The 23,312-nt window shown below is 38.8% G+C and overlaps 2 protein-coding genes across 2 annotated transcripts; both read left to right on the forward strand.

The window, feature by feature from the left end:
• The first annotated feature begins 1,591 nt into the window (after positions 1-1,591).
• Positions 1,592-3,292, forward strand: LOC103719514 (E3 ubiquitin-protein ligase Praja-2-like). The gene has a single exon (XM_008808797.3). The coding sequence runs from the start codon at positions 1,699-1,701 to the stop codon at positions 3,016-3,018; it is 1,320 nt and encodes a 439-aa protein (XP_008807019.2). The 5' UTR covers positions 1,592-1,698; the 3' UTR covers positions 3,019-3,292.
• Positions 3,293-17,286: 13,994 nt separating this feature from the next.
• On the forward strand, positions 17,287-19,074 carry LOC120111353 (basic leucine zipper 43-like). The gene has a single exon (XM_039128289.1). It carries the CDS (start codon positions 18,353-18,355, stop codon positions 18,863-18,865), a length of 513 nt encoding a protein of 170 aa, XP_038984217.1. The 5' UTR covers positions 17,287-18,352; the 3' UTR covers positions 18,866-19,074.
• Positions 19,075-23,312: the final 4,238 nt, after the last annotated feature.

Consider the following 23,312-nt stretch of genomic DNA (forward strand, 5'->3'; position numbering starts at 1 on the left):
GCCTCCTTGGAAGCTCGAACCCAGTCCGCCAATCTTTCGTCTCTCTTGGTTTCAGTCACTCTTAATCAGGTAGAAGACCAAATATGTTGGAGATTGAGTAGCAATGGATCCTTCTCCATAAAATCACTTTACCACTTCTTAAACACTAGGGGTATCAAATGTAGATTTGCCACTCATTGTGGAAGCTTTCAATATCACTTAAAATCACATGCTTTCTTTGGTTGTGTTGCAAAAAGAAGCTTAAAACTAGAGACAATCTTGGAAGAAAATTGGGTAAGCATCTTAACGATTGTGTTCTGTGCCATGATACAAATAAGACTATTGATCATTTTTTCTGCACCTATAAGTTCTTTTTCACTATATAGAAGATCATTTGTTCCTCTCTTGGGATGCTTCATTCTCAACTATGTTTTGAAAATCTATGCATTGATTGGAGGTTGAACCATTTTACAAAATATGCTCAGTCCATCATTTTCATATCGATTGATGTTATATGTTGGACCTGTTGGAAGGAGCGGAACTCCAAAATTTCTCTAAATAAAAGAATTTGGTACAAAGTAAAGTATGTTGTCTTAAAGCTTATGGATGACTAATGTAGTTGAACTGAATAGTGGATGAATTCTAGATCAGTTGGATTTTTATGCTTTTTTTTTATGGAATGCTCTCATTTCAGATTGCTTAAGCAGAGGATTTTATTTTTCCTTGTCAGCATGGTTCTGCTTTAATTACATATGATGAAGTTTCAATTAGCTACATCTTCTTTGAGATATTCTCTAGGAAGTCAAATATGATTGGAGCATATTATGTCCTACTTACTATTCAACTATCATGCAGTCCTTGGAAGAAAAGAAATTGCAGAACAGTCAACCCTGCCTTCGACCTATGCCTCAGTTGCAATCAGTCTCTTCAATGATTGTAGGATTGCAACTTTGTTTCCTTCAGCTACAGCTCTTGTTTAACCTCTGCTTATTCTCATTTGCCAAGTCTCGAACTTCAGCCATTATCAAGGAACTATATAGTGTTGTTGAGTTGAGAAAAATGAAAGAATATTCTTTAATGGAAACTCCTCAGCAAAACAGACTTTTCTTATGCTGGTGGTAGCAATTGTATAGTGTTCTGGAAGGAAAAGAACTCTAGAATGTTTCTCAACAAAAGCTCGATGGAAAAAAAGGAGTTTTACAAGGTAATGCATAACTCTAAGATATTCCTCAACAAAAGCTTGATGGAACAAAAGGTGTTTTGAAGTTGGTCTGCTCTTCAAAAGGTGACAAAATCCCTTTTTTTTTTGTTTCTGTTCTAGCTTATACGCAGCTAACAAATTGCTATCTTCTTTACTTTTTCATGAGTTTGTTTGGTTTTGATCCTATGGACTTCATACTTTCTGTAACTTATTCTCCCTATAATTACTAATTTTTTTAACAAAATCTTGGATGGCTTTCAGCTCCCTCGGTATCAATATATATATTACCAAGCGACACCCTAACAACCCGTATGGATTAGCCAGGATCCAAGACACTCACCTACCTATCACCATCCCTCTCGTCACGTGCATCGCACCTGACTTCTTTCCCGCCCCTACCCCCTGAAATGGAAACCGACGCCCGGACGCAAAGCGAGCGAGCGTTTCCAAAAACGCGCTCTCTCCCCTCCATACCTCTCCCAATTCCGAACCCTGTTCTCTCTTTCTCGCAACCGCTCATGGCGGAGGCTTCTGATCTCTCCCTTCTTCACATCGAAGAATTCGCTGCTGACGAGATCGAGGAGCAAGAAGACCGCCCCGAAACCCTAGATTCGCCCCCCTCCTGGCCCTCCGCCACCGCCCCGGCCGGCGCCACCCGCTGCGCCCTTGGACCCGACCTCTTCGCCCCCGATCCCTCCGATCCGGGATATTCCGACCAGGATTCCGACTGCTCTGACGATCACGCCACCCTCGCCTTCGATCTCTTCGATCGCTCCTCCACCCGCCCGATCTGCGCCGCCACGGACCCCTTTTCCGAATCCCTCCAATCCCCCAACTTTAGGGCCTCCGAGGGCCCCGAGGAGGTGGGATCAGATTACCTGGGGTTGGGATCGGGATTCGAGGATCAGGAAGATGGAGAAGATGCGGATCGGGAGGTCGTGGTTTCCGATTGGGGGGCTGATTATTTCTTTATGGGAAGGAGGAGCTCGCCGTCGGAATCCATCGATTTTTCCGGGGCTCGCCCTGTTGATTCGGAGGGGCTTAGGATCGCCGGGTTTGATTCGGATTCAGATTCCGATGAACAGATCGTCGACGGTGGCGAATCCCAGGATCGGATCAACGATGATCTCGGCCTTCCCCTGTGCTGGGACTGCCTCCAGTTGGAGGAACAAAGGAGGGACCTCAGCATAGAAATGGAGTGGGAGGAGGTGGATGAGCGGCTCGAGGATAGGGATGTCCTAAGTATCATGGTCGTCGGCAACGACGAGATACCCAATGGACTCAGGGAACGGAATCATGATGAAGCGGAACAGGAGGAAGACGTGGTTCGGAATATCGATTGGGAGGTGCTTTTAGCTGTGAATAACTTGGGGAGGAACAATTTAGACCCCGAGGATGTCGAATCCTTTTTCGTCGACGACCATGAGGGCTTTGTCTACACCTCGGATTATGAGGCCTATGAGGTCTTGTTCGGGCAATTTGCCGACCATGATAGCTCTCTCAAGGGTAGTCCTCCGGCAGCCAAATCGGTGGTCGAGAACCTCCCGTCGGTCATGATGGCGAAAGAAGATGTTGATGAAAATAACAACGTCTGTGCGGTGTGCAAAGATGGGATTTTGGTACGTGAAAAGGTGAAGCGACTTCCATGCTCCCACCATTATCATGAGGATTGCATTTTGCCATGGCTCAGCATTAGGAACACATGCCCCCTTTGTCGGTTCGAGTTGCCCACGGATGATCCCGAATACGAGAAGTGGAAGGCACGGAGGGCCACTAGCGGTGGTTCCGGTGAAGATTCTCAGCTCAGGTATGAGTTTGAAATATTACCTGAAGCTTAGGACGTGTGAGCAAAGCAGTCCTCCTGTTTTTTATGATGGTGGCATGGACAAGGTTTTCTGATGTTGTTGTATCGAGATTGTAGCAATTTACTGTTTTTTCTCTTTAGAAACAGTGTAGCGGCAATCAGACTTTTTGTTAGAAGTTACCAATGAGCTGTTGGGAGTTGGCTATTTAAGATGTTATTGTATATCAACCATTCTAAATAAATGTTGTTGCTATTGTAAAGCTGGTACCGTTACATTGCATAAATTTATTTATTTATTGTTGTTGTGATGCAAGAAGGCTTATTGGGTTAAGATTATGTTTTGTCATAGCGGTCATCCAGCCAAACAAAATTGGCTTGCATGATTGAGAGCTATGTTGATAAATTGGTTATGGAGGCTTTTTCGTGAGAATTTCATCTGAAACCTTTCTTGCAGCTTGTTCACATGCTTTGGCACACTTATCCATGTATGGCCAACTCTTTAATTTTGATGCCTCAAACCAAGTATGGTTTGTCCAGTAAATCTGTTCATTAGTAATCAGTTTGGAGTGCTAAAACAACTTGCTTGGCGGTTTTTTGAAATAGTTAATGGTGCTGCAATGATTAATTGATTGGAAGTGATGCGGTTAAGTCAATTGCTTATTTTGATCTTCATGTACTTGAGATATTAGATTTTATCCTCCATTATGTGGATATGGTATTAGGATGAGGAGGCTGCGAACAAAATAGGTAATGTTTCTGGTTGCATGCATGTGTTATGTAACGAAAGCTGAAATACAGATAATTCTTGTTAGTAAATTGCAAAAGGTATTTATCCTTTTCTTTTGTTATTGTTAACAAATTCAGGCATTGATGGTTTTGCTCGAGCATCATATATTAGTTGTCAAATGTAAGAAAAAGTCTTACACTTTGGAGCTTTTGTCAGGGTAGAAAATAAGCATCTTGTTCACTAACCGAATGTTCACCTGTGGCTTCTCTTCTCTCACCTCTCTCCCCCTCTATACCTCCATTTTGGTTGATGTTCATTAAGTTGATAGATATTTACATCACTTTTGTGTTTGGTAGCATGATGGTGGATTAAACTTATACTGATCTCTGTATCATGCAGAGTGGGGATTCTTGAATTAACCTGACATGCCACCTGGATATTCCTTTTTCTTTTGGTGTTCATTTTTCTTTTCCTCTTCTGCTTATAATAGACTTTACTGCAGCCATTAGCTGCTGTTTAGGTTTCAGAATTGACAGTCTTTCATTAATTTTTCAGATTCAAAAGGCTTTTTGAGCCTATTATCGAGGACCTTTGCAAAATTGTTACCATATAACATTTTAAACTTCTTGTAAATCTATGGTGAACTCTGGCTGTAAGTTGTGCAACTGCCGGTATGTGTGGAAATTAATAAGTCGTCTATAATTTTTGTGGTCTGTTACTATGAATTCTGCTCCGCATTGTTGCTTCCTATCAGAGGGAAGACTACAGATTGGTGAACTTCGAATATCTGACTGCGTCATTCCTTTTACCCTTCACTCCAGCTCCCCTCATAGGGTTTTTGTATAGCATGTAAATCATGTCGGCCCCTTCTAGCCATTTCATGCTATTTCCTCCCTTTCTGCAGTCAATTGCATCGTCTTCTTTCTTAAATGTACTACTATCATCACCAGACAACAATCTCAACATTTTTTTTAGTACTATATAAGGTTCGCCATTTTGTTACCGGACCCCGTGCCGGTGCCACACTAGCATAGTGCCGGTATAGTACGGTACGCAATTTTTTTAGTATACCAAGTGTCGATACGTCACTGGTACTAGTACCTATACCGAACCGGTATAGTATGATACGCCTAGTACCGTCTAATTGGGTACGGCATACCATTTATATGCACCTACCTTCATAACTCTCTTTAGGTATAATTTGGCACGGCCTTCGCCATCTGGTGTGATAATTGTTTTTTTTTTTTTTGCATGATTCGTGTTAGGAACCATGTAAAATTACAACTTTGGTACTCCAGTCGTCCAAACTTCTGGTGTTCAGACATCAGAAGACGGTAAAAGTTATTATTCATAAAGTTGAAATGTTTCTTCTTCCATAAAATTTTGAGACTAACATTTATCACAAGGGATCTCATAAATGCTTATCCAACGGTTGACTTCGGGATTTTTTATATGGAACAGGTTTCTTGTGCAATGAGTGGTTCCAATTCTTGTATACGTTATCCAACAGTACATTATTGGTATCTTCAGTTTCATATCTTGGCATACAGACATCTCAAATATATGTAACATATTTTTCAGATCGTCTCATTGATAGTGTGCTAAGCTTTGATCAACACAAACAATTTTTGCTTTCTGAAGATACCTTGCTTGTTTCCTCATCTTCTCGGGAGCACATTCTGGATCAAGGGTGACTTTCCCTCTGTAACCCGGTACTGGACTTTTAGTGTTCTCTGAAAAGGGTATACAGCATGACATTTAATCTACACAATCAAAAATCGTGATGATCCCGAAATCCTAAATCAATTCAGTGATGATTAAAAAAAAAAAAAGTCTTGTGCTGTACATTTAGGGGTGTTTGGTATGGGGTGATCGTCCCAGGATCAAGGTTGATGTGGATGGAGGTGATGAGATCACCGCGTTTGGTTGCATCACAGTGATCCTACATGGCGGTGATCCTAAATCATCTCCACTTCTCAAATCACTGCCCAATTTGCTGATGGAATACCCATCCTTGAGGTCGAAAATCCAAGATCATCCCAAAGCAGTGATCCTGGGTTAAAAGTTAAAGACAAAAATACTCCTCAACTTGGTAGAAAAATTTATATATCAATATACTGTCAATATATTATGTCAATGTTATATATATATATATAAAATATTATGTTGATAGTATATATTATATTAATGATATATATTATATTATAATATATTACTAATCATATTATTATCATATTATTATTGAAGGATAATTTTAAATTATGGTAGAAATATATTATTATATTTTATATTTATATAATGAAAATATTTAATATATTACTCCTATTTACCTTATTTTTCTAATCAAAATAATTATTAGTATTAAAAAATCTATTATAAGTATAAATAAAAATATTAATTCTATAATGAAAAATAACATATTTTTATAAGAATAATAATTTATAGGAGTAATAAATATATTTTTATAGAATATATTAATAATTAATATATTGATAAATATATTAATATTTTATTATAATATATTTTATATGATTAATAAATATATGATAAGGGTTACTAAAAGTAGAATATGTGATAAAATTATAGAGCTATTATAGGAATTAGCATATTGACTTACATTTTTAATTCATGAAAATTAAAAACACATCAAAAATCCATCTAAGATATATCAGAGGTATTTGTGGTATTATGTGGTCGGTGATCTTGAATCCTTGTACCATACCAAACAAGTTACTCATGGATACCCATAAATTTTTAATCACTGAACCATGGCCTACCAAACATATTGATCTTAGATCACTGTGGTGATCCTGTTGCTGTTACCAAATGCCCCCTTAGTAGTTTCCAACAGTAGAATTGACAACTGCTTGCTTGCTTGACATTAAAGAAGCATAAGATTTCTGCTGTGCAGGGGAAGCTGTTCCTCTCGTCCGGATGCAGTGATATCGACAGACAAGAAGTTGGTGCATGCTACAAACTTGTACCATAGTGGTTGAGGGAAGAGATGATGATGTGTGTTTTCTTGAGTAGGTTTGCAGTAAAGTCCAGTTTGCTCCTTGCCGTACAAGTAGGTTTTTTCGTTCATGTCATGGTTCCTTTTTAATGCACTCAACATGCATGTTGTTACTGAATTCTTTTAGAAGTAATGACTTTGCTGTATCATTAAGTTTATCCGGGACTTTACCATAATCCGAAGGAAGGCAGCAGGAGGAGTCATCTATTTGGAGGTTGTGATGTGCAAGTATTTTCACTGCTTAGGAGAGACATTGTGGACATGACAGCATATATTAATGCCATCCTACTTTGTTATATTATCGGCTCTAAACCTGCAATAATATGCTACCAAGATTTTGCAGTCAAGCAGCTACAAAGAAGGACTTCGGCTTCATGATATGGTACTTGTAGACTTCAGAATAGTAAAAGATCAAGATAGCTGGAGGGCTGCAGAGGCTTGGGCTTTGTAATGGTAGACATAAAGAAGATAGCTGGTGGCTGTGTTTTTTTTTTTTTTTGCTAGAAAAAAAAAGGGAAGGGGGAGGAAGGGACAAATCCACCCCCGCGTAGCAGCCCTCATCCTGTCAGAAGAATGTTCGATGCAGGCAGAAATGACCGTGTGTTGGGCACCCCGGCTGGTTTTACTCTGTGTTTTTTAATGCTAGAAAATTTTGAAAACTTGCTGTAATTAGTAGATGAGTGGTGGATAATTAACAGAAATAATGTCATTAATAAAATCCCCCATATGTTAAGGGCTCCGTAGTACTTTTTAAGTGCCAAATCCCAATTAACCACGAGTTGACCTTCCCTTCCAACAGGCCTTTGTCCATTGCAACTGCTTTATGGATCCATGCTTGCTGGAGCATTCAAATGCCTCCTTGAAGGATCCAACGGGATGCTTCTTATCGGCCTTTTGGTTGGGTTTTAGCTGCTAAATCACCAGTTCATGGTTCCCATGCACTCGGAGCTGAAGAATCATATCAACTTCTGTGACCAGCATGACTTCACAAAGTCAGCATTTTGCAGAGCTTAAACTACTGTACTGTAGTTACTTTGGTGCAAATCAGGTGCTCTTAGATGGAGCATTCTCGGTGAGGATTATATCAGGTGGCTTAATGTGAGCTAGTAGTGAAAAAAAAATGAGGCTAGATGCTAAATAGCCCTATTAGTAGTCTAACTCTAATGAAGAGATGGACAATCAAGAAAAAAAAATTTATCAGAAACTGCTTTGCGTGATTATTGTCTAAGTGTGAAGCTTTCTTGGTATCTTTCCTCAATTGAATTTTCTGCTTTCAAGTATTAAGCTAACTTAATATATATGTTTAATGAAACTGGAGAGAGAGAGAGAGAGAGAGAGAGAGAGAGAGAAGCAAGAAAACGGGTCATGGTTTTATGCAGGTTCCAGAACACGAAGCACAACGAATGCAATGCCAAAGGATTGGCAAAGGCAAATTGCATCAAATCAAGTAGCCTGTGCCTGAAAACTATGAAGGAAATAAGAATCCGCCATGCACTCCACCATTAACCATTTCTAGTCCCCTCTTTCCGAAGTGATTACCGCATGGTATGAAGGGATTGGAATCCCTTCAACTTGGATGCATGGCAGATTTTGTTGATGGCTTGTGTCGAAGAAACTAGTAGACAGGAAAACTGGAGGAGCAACTTGCTCCTTGCTTGGGCTGTTAAGAAGAGCGAGAGAGGCATATGTTCTTAACAATGGCATTAAATTCAGCCCACCTAGATCCATACGACATGTGGGATTCCCCTGGGGCTCCATCGTGCAAAATTGTTAATGGGCCAGATCTTTTTGCACTTGGGACTCATTGCTAAGAAAGTCATGCTTAGACTTTAGTATCCCAAGGCATGTTCTTCTTCAGCAGTATGGCTGCCTAAGCCCCATTTGGCAAAACTGTTGGCAGTAGAGCTTTCAGAAGTAAATTTTTTGAAGTAAAATTTTTTTAATATAATATTATTATAAAAGGTTATTTGTTGTTTGGTAACTACATTTCTAAAGTGTCGTAAAACTTTAATATGTGTTTGGTAAACAAACTGAGAAAGTATTTTTGGTATAATAAAATGACCACAAAGGATATTGCATAATATTATACAACAGAGTATAATAAAAAATAATATGTATTAATACATAAATATATAATATAGTATAATATTATTTTAATGTAATATAATATTATTATAATATAGTAATATAATATTGTATACTATAGCATAATAATATAACATAATTTGATATTATATAATATAACATAGCAATATATTATGATATAATGTAATATAATATTATATTTATAGTATAGTACAATAATAAAGATATAAAATATTATAATATAAAGAGACTCCGGCAGATTTATGCAATATAAAGGGATATTTTTTGTAATTATAATATTTTTTCATGGGTATTTTGGTCCAAAGGAAGAAATTTATAAATCAAACAATTTTTCGATGCATGCTAAAAATACTTTTCCAAAGAAGCTTTATTTTGGTGCTTATCTCAAGAAGCTATTTTATCTTTCTGGCAAAGCTAAAACAGCTTTCCAATTTTGTACCAAACACCCATATTCCATCCAAAAGTTAGGACTGCAAATGGGTTGGGTTCTAAGTGACCCCGATCTGACCTGATTTCTTGTTCGGATCCTAATTTTGGACCCAGACCCGATCCGGTTGAAAATCGGGTTAGGTCGGGTCGGTCCATGCCTACAAATTTTGACCCGATGGGTCATTCGGATTGGATCGGGTCCGGGTCGAGTCCGGGTCCGGGTCTATATATTTTTATATTCAAAATTCCACTATATAATAGTAAATAACATCAAGCAAAAAAAATAGGTCAGGTCAAGTCCAGGTCCGAGTCGAGATTGGGTAGACCCGACCCGACCCAAAAAATCGAACAGGTCCAAATTTAGGACCCGACCCGGCCCTGCAGGTCCTAAAATTCGGGTTGAGTCACGGATCGACCCAACCCATTTGCAGTCCTACCAAAAGTACTTTTGGAACGTCAAAAAGTGCTTTCTGGCTCACCAAAAGCTCTACCAGAAAGCTAAAACAACTTCTTGGGAGAAACTCCAAAAGTACTTTTAGCATGCGTCGGAAAGTTGTTTTGATTTATAAAACTTTTCTTTTTGGACCAAAATACCAACGATAAAATATTATAATTACAAAAAAATATTTTTTTATTTATAGAAATCTGCAGGAGCCTCAACAAAGAAAACAAGAGAACCAAAAATTAGTTTCTAAAAATATTATATTAATATATAATGATAATAATTATAATATTTTATTTTTTTTATTATTGTATTATACTATAAATATAATATTATATTACATTATATCATAATACATTAATATGTTATATTATATAATACCAAATTATGTTATATTATTATGCTACAGTATACAATATTATATTACTATATTATAATAATATTATATTATATTATAGTAATATTATAATATATTATATATTTATGTATTAATATATATTATATTTTATTATGCTCTGTTGAATAATGTTATGCAATATTCTTTATGGTCATTTTGTTATACCAAAAGTATTTTCTCAATTTATTTACCAAACACATATTAAAGTTCTACAACATTTTAGAAATGTAGTTACCAAACAACAAATAAATTTTTATAAAATCTCTACTTTCGAAAGCTCTACTGCCAACAGCTCTGCCAAAAGACCTAAGCCTTTGTGGGTACTTTCTATTATCAGGTATTAAACTCTTTGTGCATGCTTTTGATGATATAATAACGAATGTGTTGCTTCTTAGGAAAACTCCTAGGCCACAATAGAAGGTACACACTATCTATCTTCCTATGTCCATGCTTAACTAGAAATTTCTGTAGAGGATATTGTCGATCTGCCATCAAAATTGCCCATCAAACTATTTTCCATCTACCATGCATAGCGTCATTATCTTGGGTGACTTTTCCAGAAGAATAACAATATGAATTAAAGAACATAGTAGCTTTACAAAAGTAAGAAAGTGGCAGAAGCTCGGTGCCTGAATTGAAACTTGTGGGCATGCCTAAGGAGGCCATGGTGCCTCCACTCAACGTAGGGTTCATGTGCTGAGCTCATCATAGGACCATGCGTGGTCCTATGGTTTCGAGGCTTTCCTGTAACCATCCTTCGTTCTTTTAATGGCTATAGGCGTGCAGGTGCAATGAATTGCTCATCGTAGGCAAGTTAATATAGTCTCATGGAACTTGATCGAGAGCTCCTCGTAAGTTTTATTAACATATTTCATGGAACCCGAAGAGGCGTCTCGGAGTCGAAGCTGCTGCAATCATTTGGAGACACACCTAAAAGCATCCATCTTTGTCGTGCGGCAAAAATGAAAAGGTTCTCCACGTCCTGACAGCGGCAGCAATGGTGGTTTCTTTGCTCTCACAGTCTCTCAAAACAATTGGAGGGCACCCCATTAGTTTAACAGGCATAATCTCCATCATTATCCACATTCTGAGTGGATCGAGACCATGTTTTTGTTGGTACGCAAGCATTTTTAACTTGCGTGCGAGTTCGCGTCACCCTTCAACGCACTCAGAATTATTTTAAGCTCAATAGCAAGCACTCGGATCCATGGAGTCCACTAGTTCTTCCAAAAAGCCATCAAACATTACCAAATTCTAATGCATGTATCTATCCACACGTCCCAAAGGCATCTGCAGCCACAAGCGCAAAAGGCTGGCAAAAATACTAAGGGCAATGAAGGCCTCTTGTTTAGTATCCAGCTAGCTAAGAGAGTTCTGACGGAAATGGATCCTATTCGGGGTAGGCGTCCAAGGCTTATCCTTTCTCAGCCAATCTCATCAAACCGAACACAACCTCTAGCACATAATAAGAGCAAAACCTAGAGTCTAAACAAAACGGCGTGGGAGTGTTTTGGTGATAAAATAGGTGGGGCCAAGAGCACTATGTGGTACAAGTGACGGTACGACCAAATATGTACCTCCTCTCATTTTCTAGAGAGAAAGAGAGAGAGAGAGATTAAATTAGTGGAAGAAGAGTTCGTCTCTTGGTTAGGTAAATCTACTGTAAGGCAAACAGTAACAGTATTGCCGGCTGAATTTTCTCTTTTGTGGCGAAGTACTAAGAAGAAATGCTTTAGACCGACTTGGTGGCTATTCCAACTGCTTTTCGTGATACTTTGTTTTCAAATTTTATAGGATATATCTATATTAGGTATGTATAAACCATCCATCTTATCAGAAAAAAGAAAATGGAGGGGGAGAGAGAGAAAGAGAGAGATTAATTGAAGGAAAAGGTGAAGAAGAGAGAAGGGTTCGGAGAGGGGGAGAGGGATATGGTGCTGCCGGCTCACGTGCAAACTGGGGCTCACCATTTTTTCAAAAATTTTTTTTTGCTAAGACGGGCGAGTCAGGGGGCTCACCATATTGACTGGTGCCCCTTTGTGGCTGCAAGCAGTCATCAGCTCTTTTTTTTTTTTTTTTCCTTTTTATTTGGTGCATTACTCGTTGTTACATTCCAAATAGCGATGGAGCTGGCGAGCACTCTCTCGGATCGCTGGACTTGTCAAATCCGTGATTGAATCCGCCGGCTTTATCTGGTCTTAAGCTTACAAGACGCAATTTGTAGCTGGTGGACTGCCACGTTTGACCACCATTTCAATTTAGGGCCTTTTTTCTTCATAAAGATACTTTGGTTTTAGTACAAGATTTTATTTTTGACCTGAATTCAAGCACGTGTGGACGGATACAACTGTTTGTGGTCACAAGAAAACTTTTAGTAAGTCATCCGTTTTCTATTTTCACAAAGAAAAAACTTTTTGACTATGAACATTACGCATCACTTGGACCACTTGCTTGAAAAAAATTCCAAAGACTAGACTATACCCCAAGTTCTAAATTTTCAGAAGCATTTCCTTGAGTATTTCTTGCCGATATTTAATTGAATATTTTTCCCCCCTCTTGCCCCAGCTTGTGTTTCATGCATGGTTTAGCTATCATTGGGGGTGCGACAATTATCAATTAATGTAGTTGATTGTGGATTACATTAGCATATACCCCTCGGTCATTTCATAAACCAAATCCTCTAAGATGAAATTGAATGCAAGGCTACCCGACATGGTAGATTTGTACCTTTTTGATATATTTGCTTATTATCCTTTTCATACAAATTTGATGCTTTGATATGCATGAAGCTAACTATATGTCACTATCTATAACATCATCTAAAAATATTAATTACTAGAAGGCATTATTTGGAAACCTTGGTTTTTTTATAAAATACCAATATCTACCTTATGTATAGCTGATATCAAACTAAGCATAATCCACACAGGCCTCACGTATCTCTATATTTAAGTATTAATATTCTTTCTCGGCTAAAAATCTAAACCTATTTAAATTCAATAACAAATACTATATATTTAATCACAAAAATTATGATCAGCCGAACCTGTAATATCTTGTTGACCACATAAATCATGAATATAATTCGTTTTGATACCATTTATTATAATCTAGAATTTCAACTCAAAAAAGTAATTAAAATATATTACTTGAATTTTATGGATTTGTATAAATATTAATATCTATATAGTGCATAACTAAACATATAATTGTAGATATTATCATCTACTCTCGGCAAAGATCAAACCTTTTGATAATATATTCCAGGTCTTTCACACATCTACATGCATGCGACAAGACATGACATTATAAATAAGTGGACAAAAAGAGCAAGGCTTACGTACGGTAAGCTGTACCCCACACAAAAGTTTACACGCAAGCATCTGCAAGGTAGTAGCAACCATCAGGTAAATATTACTTGGTGACGATCAAGGGCAATAAAAAATTGTTTGAGTATATAACTAGCGATCTTGTAAGTTAAACAATAGAACAAAATATTATTATTTATTTTTTCCCAAGTCACTCACAATTCAACCCGCACTTCCTCTGCTAAATGCCAGCACAAATTGGGAGAAAGTCATGTTTTCCCAAGTCACTCGCAATCGAACCGCACTTCCTCTGCTAAATGCCAGCACAAATTGGGAGAAAGCAAAGGGCCGGATGAGATCATCTTTCCCCATCAAACACTAATGCGACAACTAACATTTAGGCACCTTTAGCATCAAATGATTCAATACTTTTACAAATTAAAGTTGTATTCAATTAAAGATGGAGAGATTTAAAATTTTACGGAACAACTTTTTTTTCATGCAAGAGCAAAATTATATTATTTACATGCTGTCTCGAGCTAATTGGTGGGTAGCTAAGCCAAATTAGTTGGAAACTTAACGCAATTTAAGCCAAATCTTGTTTTGAACTTGAACAACTTTTTTGACCAAATCTTGCCCACTGATAATTAAATTATTTTTTTATTTTTTTTGTTGGCTCATCAACTACAAATCGATGGTTACCTAGCATAAACCACAAGAAACAGAAGACATTGCTTGCATCATAAGTAAATAACCTAAGGAAACAAAAATAAAAGCATTTACTGAATATAAAATTTTAAAGCTGCATTAAGTTATCATCAACCACAAAAATTTGCTATCAACAATATAATAGTTTCTTAAATATAAGAATAGCCTAGGTAAACTGGAAAAAAAAAGCCTAGCATTAGTCGTGTATCGAGCCTATTCAATTAATCCATGTTAGATTTGATTTACATTGTCAATCTATTCTCTACCAGTTTAAAGTTTTTTTGAGAAGAACCAGGTTAGTTAAAATGGATCATCTTGATTTTTTTGTATTATCTATATTAACTCAGTTGCATCAACTAAATTATCCTATCAATTGCATGATTTGGATTGTATTCGAGGACTCTTATGGCTAACAATCCAAATTTAAAAGAGGACAGAGGGTTTATTTATTTATTTTTTTGGATCCATTTGCAATCCGAGGATGGTTCGGATTCCTTTCAAGTTGAACGGGTGGACCCAGCCATCATCCAGCCCTGCTTCTTTTTTTTTTTAATCTCTGAAGCAGCAGAGAACCAAACCCTATCCATCCGTCAGCGAGGGTGCAGAGATGAGGTAGCCGTTAAATCCAGTCCCCTCCGTACGGCGCCACCCCTCCACCACCTGGTTGCTTCTGTCCCTCACTCCCACGCCTCGTCGGAGACGCCTATCATTACTCCCTCCCTCCCTCCCTCCACCGCGCGAGGACTTTACTTCGCCTGCCATCCTTTCAACGCCATTATTATTATCCGTAGCTCTCCTTCCTCCTTCCTCCTTCCTCCTTCCTCCTTCTCCCTCTCTCTCTCTCGCTCTCTCTCCCTCCGTAGCCCGTACCGTCCCATCGCCTCCGGGGCCCAACAAACCTCAATCCATGCTCTTATCTTTGTCATCTTCCGGACGCATCGAAATCCAATCAAAGGTGATGGGTGTTTTGAAGGAGTTAAAAGATGCTGGCGGCCGCAAGCACGACAAATATTCGTTTCTGCTGCTCCGCGGGAATCGCTCATGTCGGAATCAGCATGGCCACCTGTCACCCAAAAATATCAGCACGGCTTTAGCTGGAGGCTAGAATGAGTGCCACGTAGAATGAACGCTTTAGATTTAGTTGGCTACGGAGGACCAGTATGTCTTACAATAGAGGCCAAAAGGCAAAGCTGAGATTTTCCTGTCTTCCATGATCTCAAACGCGGTCGACGCAGACGCGTTTGAAATTATTCCTTAGGCTGGTTGTTGGATGGCAGGTGATTTTATATAGATTGCGAAGGAGGCATGGTTGCTTAATGGCGATTCAAATAAGGACGGATCACCTCACTGAGGAAAAAGAACGTATACTTTACACTATTGAGAGCGTAATGGAAGGCAAGGCTAAGATTGAAAGAAGGGCGTGGGGATTTGGCATGTGGAAGGACATATCATATCTCATCCACGAGACCACCAAAATTCGTATCTCACCTCCATGAAAAACGCTAGTGGCTAGATACTACTTTGTCCGTAGAAGCTCACACATGATCAGATAAGATGATTCATGGAAGTGGTTTGGTTCACCACTGATACCAAGTGCGGAGTGCGGCTGCGCCGAACTGTTTAAGGATCCAATGCCTAAATATGAAGGCATCCCTAGTTGAGCATAGAATTGCTGGTTGCGTTGATGATGGTCTTGGTTTTGGCTGATGGCAATGGTGGGTTTTTTTGAAAGAGACATGTACTTTCTCGACACTGCCCCAGAAAAAGGACTTCTATTGGCACACATAAAGCTAATAGAACCTCGTGTGGATGCTCCACCACAATTTTGGTTGATACAACACTGCATCACTATTCAGATGTAGACTCTTGCTACATGTTAAGGCTGGCCCTGGTTTCTCCCTGTTTCTTTGGAAGCCCTGGTGTTAAATTGCATGGTATTCTACTTCAGAAATCATAGATTGGAACCTTCAAAATCATCTTAAGAAATGAGGCACAGGAGAAAAACAAGTAGAAATGGCTGAAGGAGCTATAGTTGTAAAAAATTTGATATGCCATGTAAGTCGCTCTTAAATTCGAGCATGGCACCCTATGATGTTGATGTGGGAGGAGTGACTCTAAAAATGCGCCTAACATAATGGTGCAGGTATTTCTCTGATCCATACATGGCATGTCTACATTCCTCAAAAAAAAAAAAAAAAAAAAAATGTCCGCCATGTCTTGCAAACATCATAGAGAATTCAAATACTGCATCAATGATATATAACTTCAGAAAAAAGAAAAAAAAACAGTAATATTATCAATTTAAAAAGATAGATTTTTTCTTTTAAAGAGAAAAGTTTCAAACAGCGGAGTTGACTAAAGTGTTAATGGGAAAAGAATTATTTGCTTGAAGGAATTCCCAGCATTCCTGCCATTACACCAGATACTTGAAGAATATGTACTCCTAGGCATTCTATATGGCACCAATGCACGTTCTCTCCTTGGTGCCTGCTCCAATGGAGAAACTAACTACAAGGGAGACCCACTATCATTATTGCCAAAACATCTTCTTGGATGCTTACATTGGAAACCATGAAGATCCATTTTTAGGCAATTGGCAAGATCTATCAAGTGATACAATTAAAGGATAGGTGCGAATGTTTACAAAGATTCCAAAGTGAAGAGGATAAATATTCATCCTAATCCACCGCAAATCCACCGGTAGATCATAGATAGCCTCTGCAGCAAGCCAAGGGGCTACTGTAAGAAAGTTCTTCCAGGGCACAGAATCTGCATCAGATTCAGTGTGGGTAAATCAAGTGACAGCGCTTTCAAACTTTTTTGTGATCGCTGCACGCTTATGGAATTTTATAATAAATTTGTGGACACCATCTAGCCAGCAAAGCTGTTCTAATCACGGCAATGCTGGCTATTATATCAGGTTTACTATGGGGAAAAAGAAAAGATCAGAAACTTATTGTTGGTCTGCAACTATAAACATATCGTAAATCTAAAGGCGAAAAAGTAAAACAAAAAGATACTGGTAGGACTAGGAAAAATTAATTAACTATAGGCATATGAAACAATGCTTGTTGCTTTATAAATGCCCAGATTAACATACCGAGAAATCAACTGAGATGGTGTAGATACCTACAACAATAAACAAAATAGATGTCCAAAAGAAGTGCAAAAAACTTATTACGCATCTGAGGAACTCTTGATGATGACAAAGATTCAGATACTACTGCAATTGGCAAAGAAATTTAACAGGAGTGATACATAAAGGATAAGGAAATGAAAACGGATATGATTCAGTTATGTGCAACGAAAATTAAAACAGGTCTCCCAAAGAAAAATAAGCCTTGAAAAAGAGAACCACCTCTGAGAAAGATTTCAGATAATTCGGCTGCTGTTCAAGAAACTTTTGTGGCACCATGCTTTCTAAGCATCCATCACAATCAAAACCAAAGGGGACTATTGAAGTGGATCATTTGAGTGACCACAAAAAATTTTTTACTATCAAGAAAGTGACATTCAATTGCGTCAGCCTGGCTGGAATTGAGAGCCACGCTCACAAAAATAAAATAATCCAACATTCCCCACACCTCTTTTTTCCTCTTCCCCCTCTTTCGCTTGCACCTCTCCCAGACATTCCCCTTGTTTAATAATGACACCCCATGAAAACGAACTGTACACTCCATTTAAGCACTTCAGTCCCCCAAGGGACCCATATCTCATTATGCTTTCCCAGCCACATGACACATGAAGCAATCCCATAATCCTGTCATCCATCATCCATGATCCATTATTAGGCCAGAATCAGCGTTGCAGCACTCTCATTTCACAAAAAATGCCTGTCACTGTTAGCCAACCAGCACCTAGCTTAATGGTCACAGCACCTGGTGGGTATGATGTTATCAAGGGCCATCATTTCCACACTGATGTCTGATTGTTATTATGGAGAGGCTTCTCAAAAGGCATTTGGTGGATACATACATAAGAAACATGCACATGCATCACCTGACATCCATCAAGCTGGATGATGATCTCATGGATGTGCATGTCCTTGTTGCTGCCTGTGACACAGGCTGAGGACTAGTTTTGAGGTGGGCCGCCACCCCTGAATTTTCACTCTATAAATCACCCCTACCACCCTTGATGCTTCCCTCCCTTCTCTCAAGCATCTCCTCGTAACAATTCTTCCCCTCCTCCCTTCCCAAAACCTTCTCTTCCTTCCTACTTCTTGAAGAGCTAAAACCATGCAGCCAGGTGAGGTTGCCAGCATTAGATATCTTGCACCTATGAACCCGCCTTCTTTTGGAGCTCACTTCAACATGGCACAGAACAGCATCCCCTCCTTCCACTTTAGTAGTCTCTTTGGACCTTATGCTGTACATCAAGTCCAGACAATGCCTCAGGTCCATGAGGTTGGCCTTCCCAGTTCGTGTCTCAGCAATAACTCAACTTCAGATGAGGCAGAAGAGCACCAACCGAGCCTAGCAGAGGAGAGGAGGAAGAGGAGGATGCTTTCCAATAGAGAGTCTGCACGCCGATCACGCATCAGAAAGCAGAAGCACTTAAGCGAGCTCTGGTCACAGGTTGTCCGCCTCCGCACTGCCAACCGCCAGCTCCTTGATCAGCTGAACCATGTGATGAGGGGTCGTGATCAGATCCTCTACGAGAATGCCCAGCTTAGAGATGAAGAGTCTGAGCTCAGAAAGAAACTCGAGGACCTTCCGGTGGAAAACACTAGTGGTGCACTGCTAGCATGAGAGCTAAATCAAAAATCCTACAGATCTCTGCATCCTCAAACCTGCTTCAATGGGAAAAAAGAGATCTTTTTTCTTGTTCTTACTTCCCTTGTTGTTCTCTTTTTGTTCTTCATTTTCCTGTGGGTTATGAAGAAGATGAACATCTCTTGATCAGAACTGCACTTAATTTTAGCTGCATGAAGAATAAAAGGGAATATTTTGATTTTGCATTAACAAACTTTAATAACTAATTCAGATTTTCAACTCTGAAAAATGAAAACTACAGGAAAGCCCCTAAATTAAACTGATATTAAAATTCTATGCAACTGTAGTATGATTTCACCACATTCCACGTAAAAGAGAAGCAGCTTGATGAAAAATTAGACAATTATGCCTTAAGGGTCTATGTACATGCTTCTGCTCATCTATCATTTTAAGAACACCACCAGTTGATCATACAGAAATTACCAGAAACCTCGAGTGAAGAGATACAAATTGAATATTGCTGGAAAGAGATATACATAGACACTCGAATTACTACTATAGGTAATAATTTCAATTATTTAACTCGGCATGCCAGAACAGAGGAAGGAGTGTCGGTCGAAGTGTGTTGCTCATATCAGAGAGGTCATGCTGCAGCACCTCAAACGGAAAGGTCTTCAAGCCCTGTTAAGGTCTTGAGACACAATAATGTGCAGGTGGTGGCAATTTGTGGTGGTGGAGCTTTCCAATAATAAGTAAACGTATGAAAAGTCCTTGCACTACAAGAGGACGACACTGTTCCCACTCTTTTTCAGAGAGCAACAATGCTCATCCAGGTTTAGTTCGGGTGGGCTAGTCTGCCCAGTTCCAGATAAGAACATGCAGATGGGGCTACCCTGCTGCCTCTATGTCCACAAACCCCCCTATTTATGTCCGTGGTTGGTTAGTTAAGAAAGACTGAGAGCCACTGCAACTTCCATGCACTTCTCCATGAAGGAGAGAAAGACCAGACCAGATTCATATCAGCATGGCTGCATGCAACCAGACCTTTACATGTGTGTTAATATGCTCTTAAGGACTTAGATGCATTTTCTAATATCTAGACGTCTAGAGAGGTCGTTTCTAAAGGTTGGGAAACCTAACTCATGGTGATGTATGCTATAATTTTTTAAATTTGGGAGCAGAGCCCTCAGTAAACATGATTCTGGATAGAAACTAATGATTCTTTCTCTCCAAATAGAGTATTTGAAATGCCAACTTCTTTATTCTCCTCATTCTCAGCAAACCTGCAGATCCTATGTTTTTTTTTTGGTGGGTGGGGGGGGGGGGGGGGGGGGGAGGGGGGGGTGCAAGTGTTGTATGTTTTTATAAGGAACTACATGTTGCTCAAAGTAACCTTTGCTGCTAGCAGATGTTGCTGATTTTGGATCGAACATGAAGATCCTTCTAGGAAATGTCAGCATTAAAGAGTTCCAGAAAGAAGTGGCAAGTTGTATTTTGCAACAAAAAAGAAACAGTTGCACCCTTTATAGTGGTACCTCCATTGACATTTCTTGGATATTTTCAATAGGATCTAATGTTCTAAAAAAATTTTAATGCATGTTTATGATGTAGCTTAGCCACCACTTCTATGGTATCATAGCCTGAATCAGTGAGAAATTTTCATAGCTTTAAAGATACATCATCCAAGATCAAGGACTGGCCTCACAAATTCAACAATCGTATTATACCCTTGCATCAGTGAACCATTATCTGTTGGTGAGCACTTTCTATCCATGTCGGCCTAACTATCCCTTGAACTAGAGATGTTCGCAGGTCCTAGCAGGGCAAAGCAATATTTTATGCTCTTCATTGTCTAGAACCAACCAACCTAAGAAGCCATCTCTCATTGTGTTTCACCCTCTACCATAACCGGACTAAAACCACCTATTAAATGATCATATGGACTGATCCTCTTTCTGGAAATAATCCAATTCCACCTGTTATTCCCATTACTGCACGGTATGAGATTTTGGGACAAGATGCCACGTATCCAGGCAGACCCAGACTGACAGACTCATCTAACAAGATAAAGGTCGATTCATCTTCCATGGCATCTCATTTGCTTCATTGCCTTCTAAATTCCCTTGCTCTTCCTACCACTTACTGCTTTCAGATTTTTGAACATTTGTACCTCACTCTACAACCATCTTTGGATGATTATACTGTTCAAAAATAGTGAATGCTGATCAGAAATACTAGAATTCCCACTAGGCTACATTCTTTTTTTATTTAAGCTCTTCCAATACTAATTAAACTCCAATTAGCTCTAACCTTATGCCACTCTAATATTTGGTTGTTTTTTTCAGACCATATATTCGTAGTTTTCCTTGTTTTGTGTGTTCAGGACATGTGTGGTATACACCGCCATCAAGTCTGTTGACTAAGAACCCATGTCTCGCTCCTAGAAAATAGCAACTTTGCATGGTCTCGTTGCTGTCCCTTTTTCAGCAATTTCTGGGGATTTGCATGAGTTGGTGTCTCAAGAACCATAGTGCACTATGCTAACTCAGCTGCTCTTAAATTTTTGGTCCTTTGCTTGTAGTGTTTCCCAATGCACCTTTACACAATAGGACTTGCGCTAAACTGATACTTGACCCATCTTTTACCAGGCTCATGATGTACTTTGCAATTCTTTTAACAAATGAGTAAAACATCAAGGAACTGCAAAAGATAATAGCCATTGTTTATATATAAAATAAATGAATAAAAAGCAAAGAACCACCATGTATGGCATGAAAGTCTAGTTTCCACCTTATATTGGTCATAAGGCAATGATTCTGATATCTTAGTTGATTTGCTTGCAATCCTCTCATGCCAAATCAATTTCAGCCTCATTCATCACTGTAGCTTGACACTTGAGAAAAGTGAGAAAAACACAGAGAAGGATATGCAATTACTATAGAAGTTTCACTCATATTTTGAGCATCCTAAACAAACCACAGTATGCCACTGCATCTGTGTAAATCCAGTTCTAGTGGTAGAACCAGAAAAAGAAGAAACGAATTTAATTCCATTCAACGAGTCAGAAGAGATGAAGATCCCATTCTCTCTATGTTTTTACTTTGAAATCACCATTGTCTTTTTAGATGTATTATTTGATACTCAATTCCTACAAAGATAATATGAATCGTATATCAGGGGATATAGGGATATGCATTTTTTTCCAGCAGATAAGACAACAAAAAGCCTTGAAAAGGAGAAATTTCTATGTATCATGCATAAAAAAGAGCTTTCCGGTATCACAAGATCCACTATCCATATTGTACAATTTAAATTTAGATTCGGATCCTAAACCACAGCCTGGTCTGAATATAAGAGACATTTCTTGATCTAAATTTGGTATCAGGTTCATAGATGGCAAGATCCAGGCTACGTTAGTTCATACTCCTATATTCATGGGATCAACCAACCTTCAATTGGTCTTAAGAGTCATCATTATCAATTTTAGCGTATAACATCCTCCCTTGCTAGTGATTAACTCCTTGCATAGTTTTCACTACCCCTAGCAGCCTAGCTACATATTTTGTTGAATCAGCACCATGGACCTATAATGTTAAAGGCTTGAGAGTTTCTTTATATTTCTGCATGTTTCATCAAATTTAAACAGCTCGCCTGCATCTTTTGCTATACTGCCTCAAAATAGTTGATCAACATAAAAGCTTTATACTTTCTTTCCTTATTCAAAAACTCTCAGTTTTGGGTTTTCGCTTTGTTGTCTACCGCCCTTGACTGACTTCATGGTCACTATATCTTTGACTAGGTTTTCATTGGGAAGCTTGCTTGGACTGTCATGGCATTGCCATTCATTCTTATTCTTGGTTCTGACTATGAAAGTCATATTTTACCCTGACTTGGTTCTTTCTCCTGCCTGAGGCCCACTTAATTCTCGTTCACCTTCATATAACTGTGACCCTACCACTGGTGTGCCTACCAGAGCTGCATTCGCAGTCCTGCCATCATTGTCTTGTTCTAGAGAGTGACTCTTGCTCCTGCACCTCTGTCACCTGCACCAGACAGCCATTAGGCTAAGATGCCTGTACCAAGACTTGGCTACCTTCTCAATTATTCTCAAAATCTGCTCATCGTCCATTTCTTTTTGCATGGTGCTCTTGGGACTGATTACCTATTTGTCATTTTTAATGACTGTCAGTGGCTTGCATCCGACTAGCAATGTCTACTATCAACATGTGTCGACCTACATTTCTGCAAGTTGAGTTCACCAACTAGCCTAGTAGAGTGTCAGTCAGCTACATCAATTGAAGCTGGAAATGAAGGTGGTGCCTTCATTTCTATCAGAAATTTTATAAGCTTTATGCCCTCTTTAGAGGATTATGGGTTTCCTACAATGCAAGTATCTTCAGCACAATCAAGTTTCCTCATAAACAAGGATATAGAAGCATTAAAGATAGAATTATCCATCCTTGTAAAACATAAGGATGATCTT

Source organism: Phoenix dactylifera, chromosome 7, assembly GCF_009389715.1.
Source record: "Phoenix dactylifera cultivar Barhee BC4 chromosome 7, palm_55x_up_171113_PBpolish2nd_filt_p, whole genome shotgun sequence".
NCBI lineage: Eukaryota > Viridiplantae > Streptophyta > Magnoliopsida > Arecales > Arecaceae > Phoenix > Phoenix dactylifera.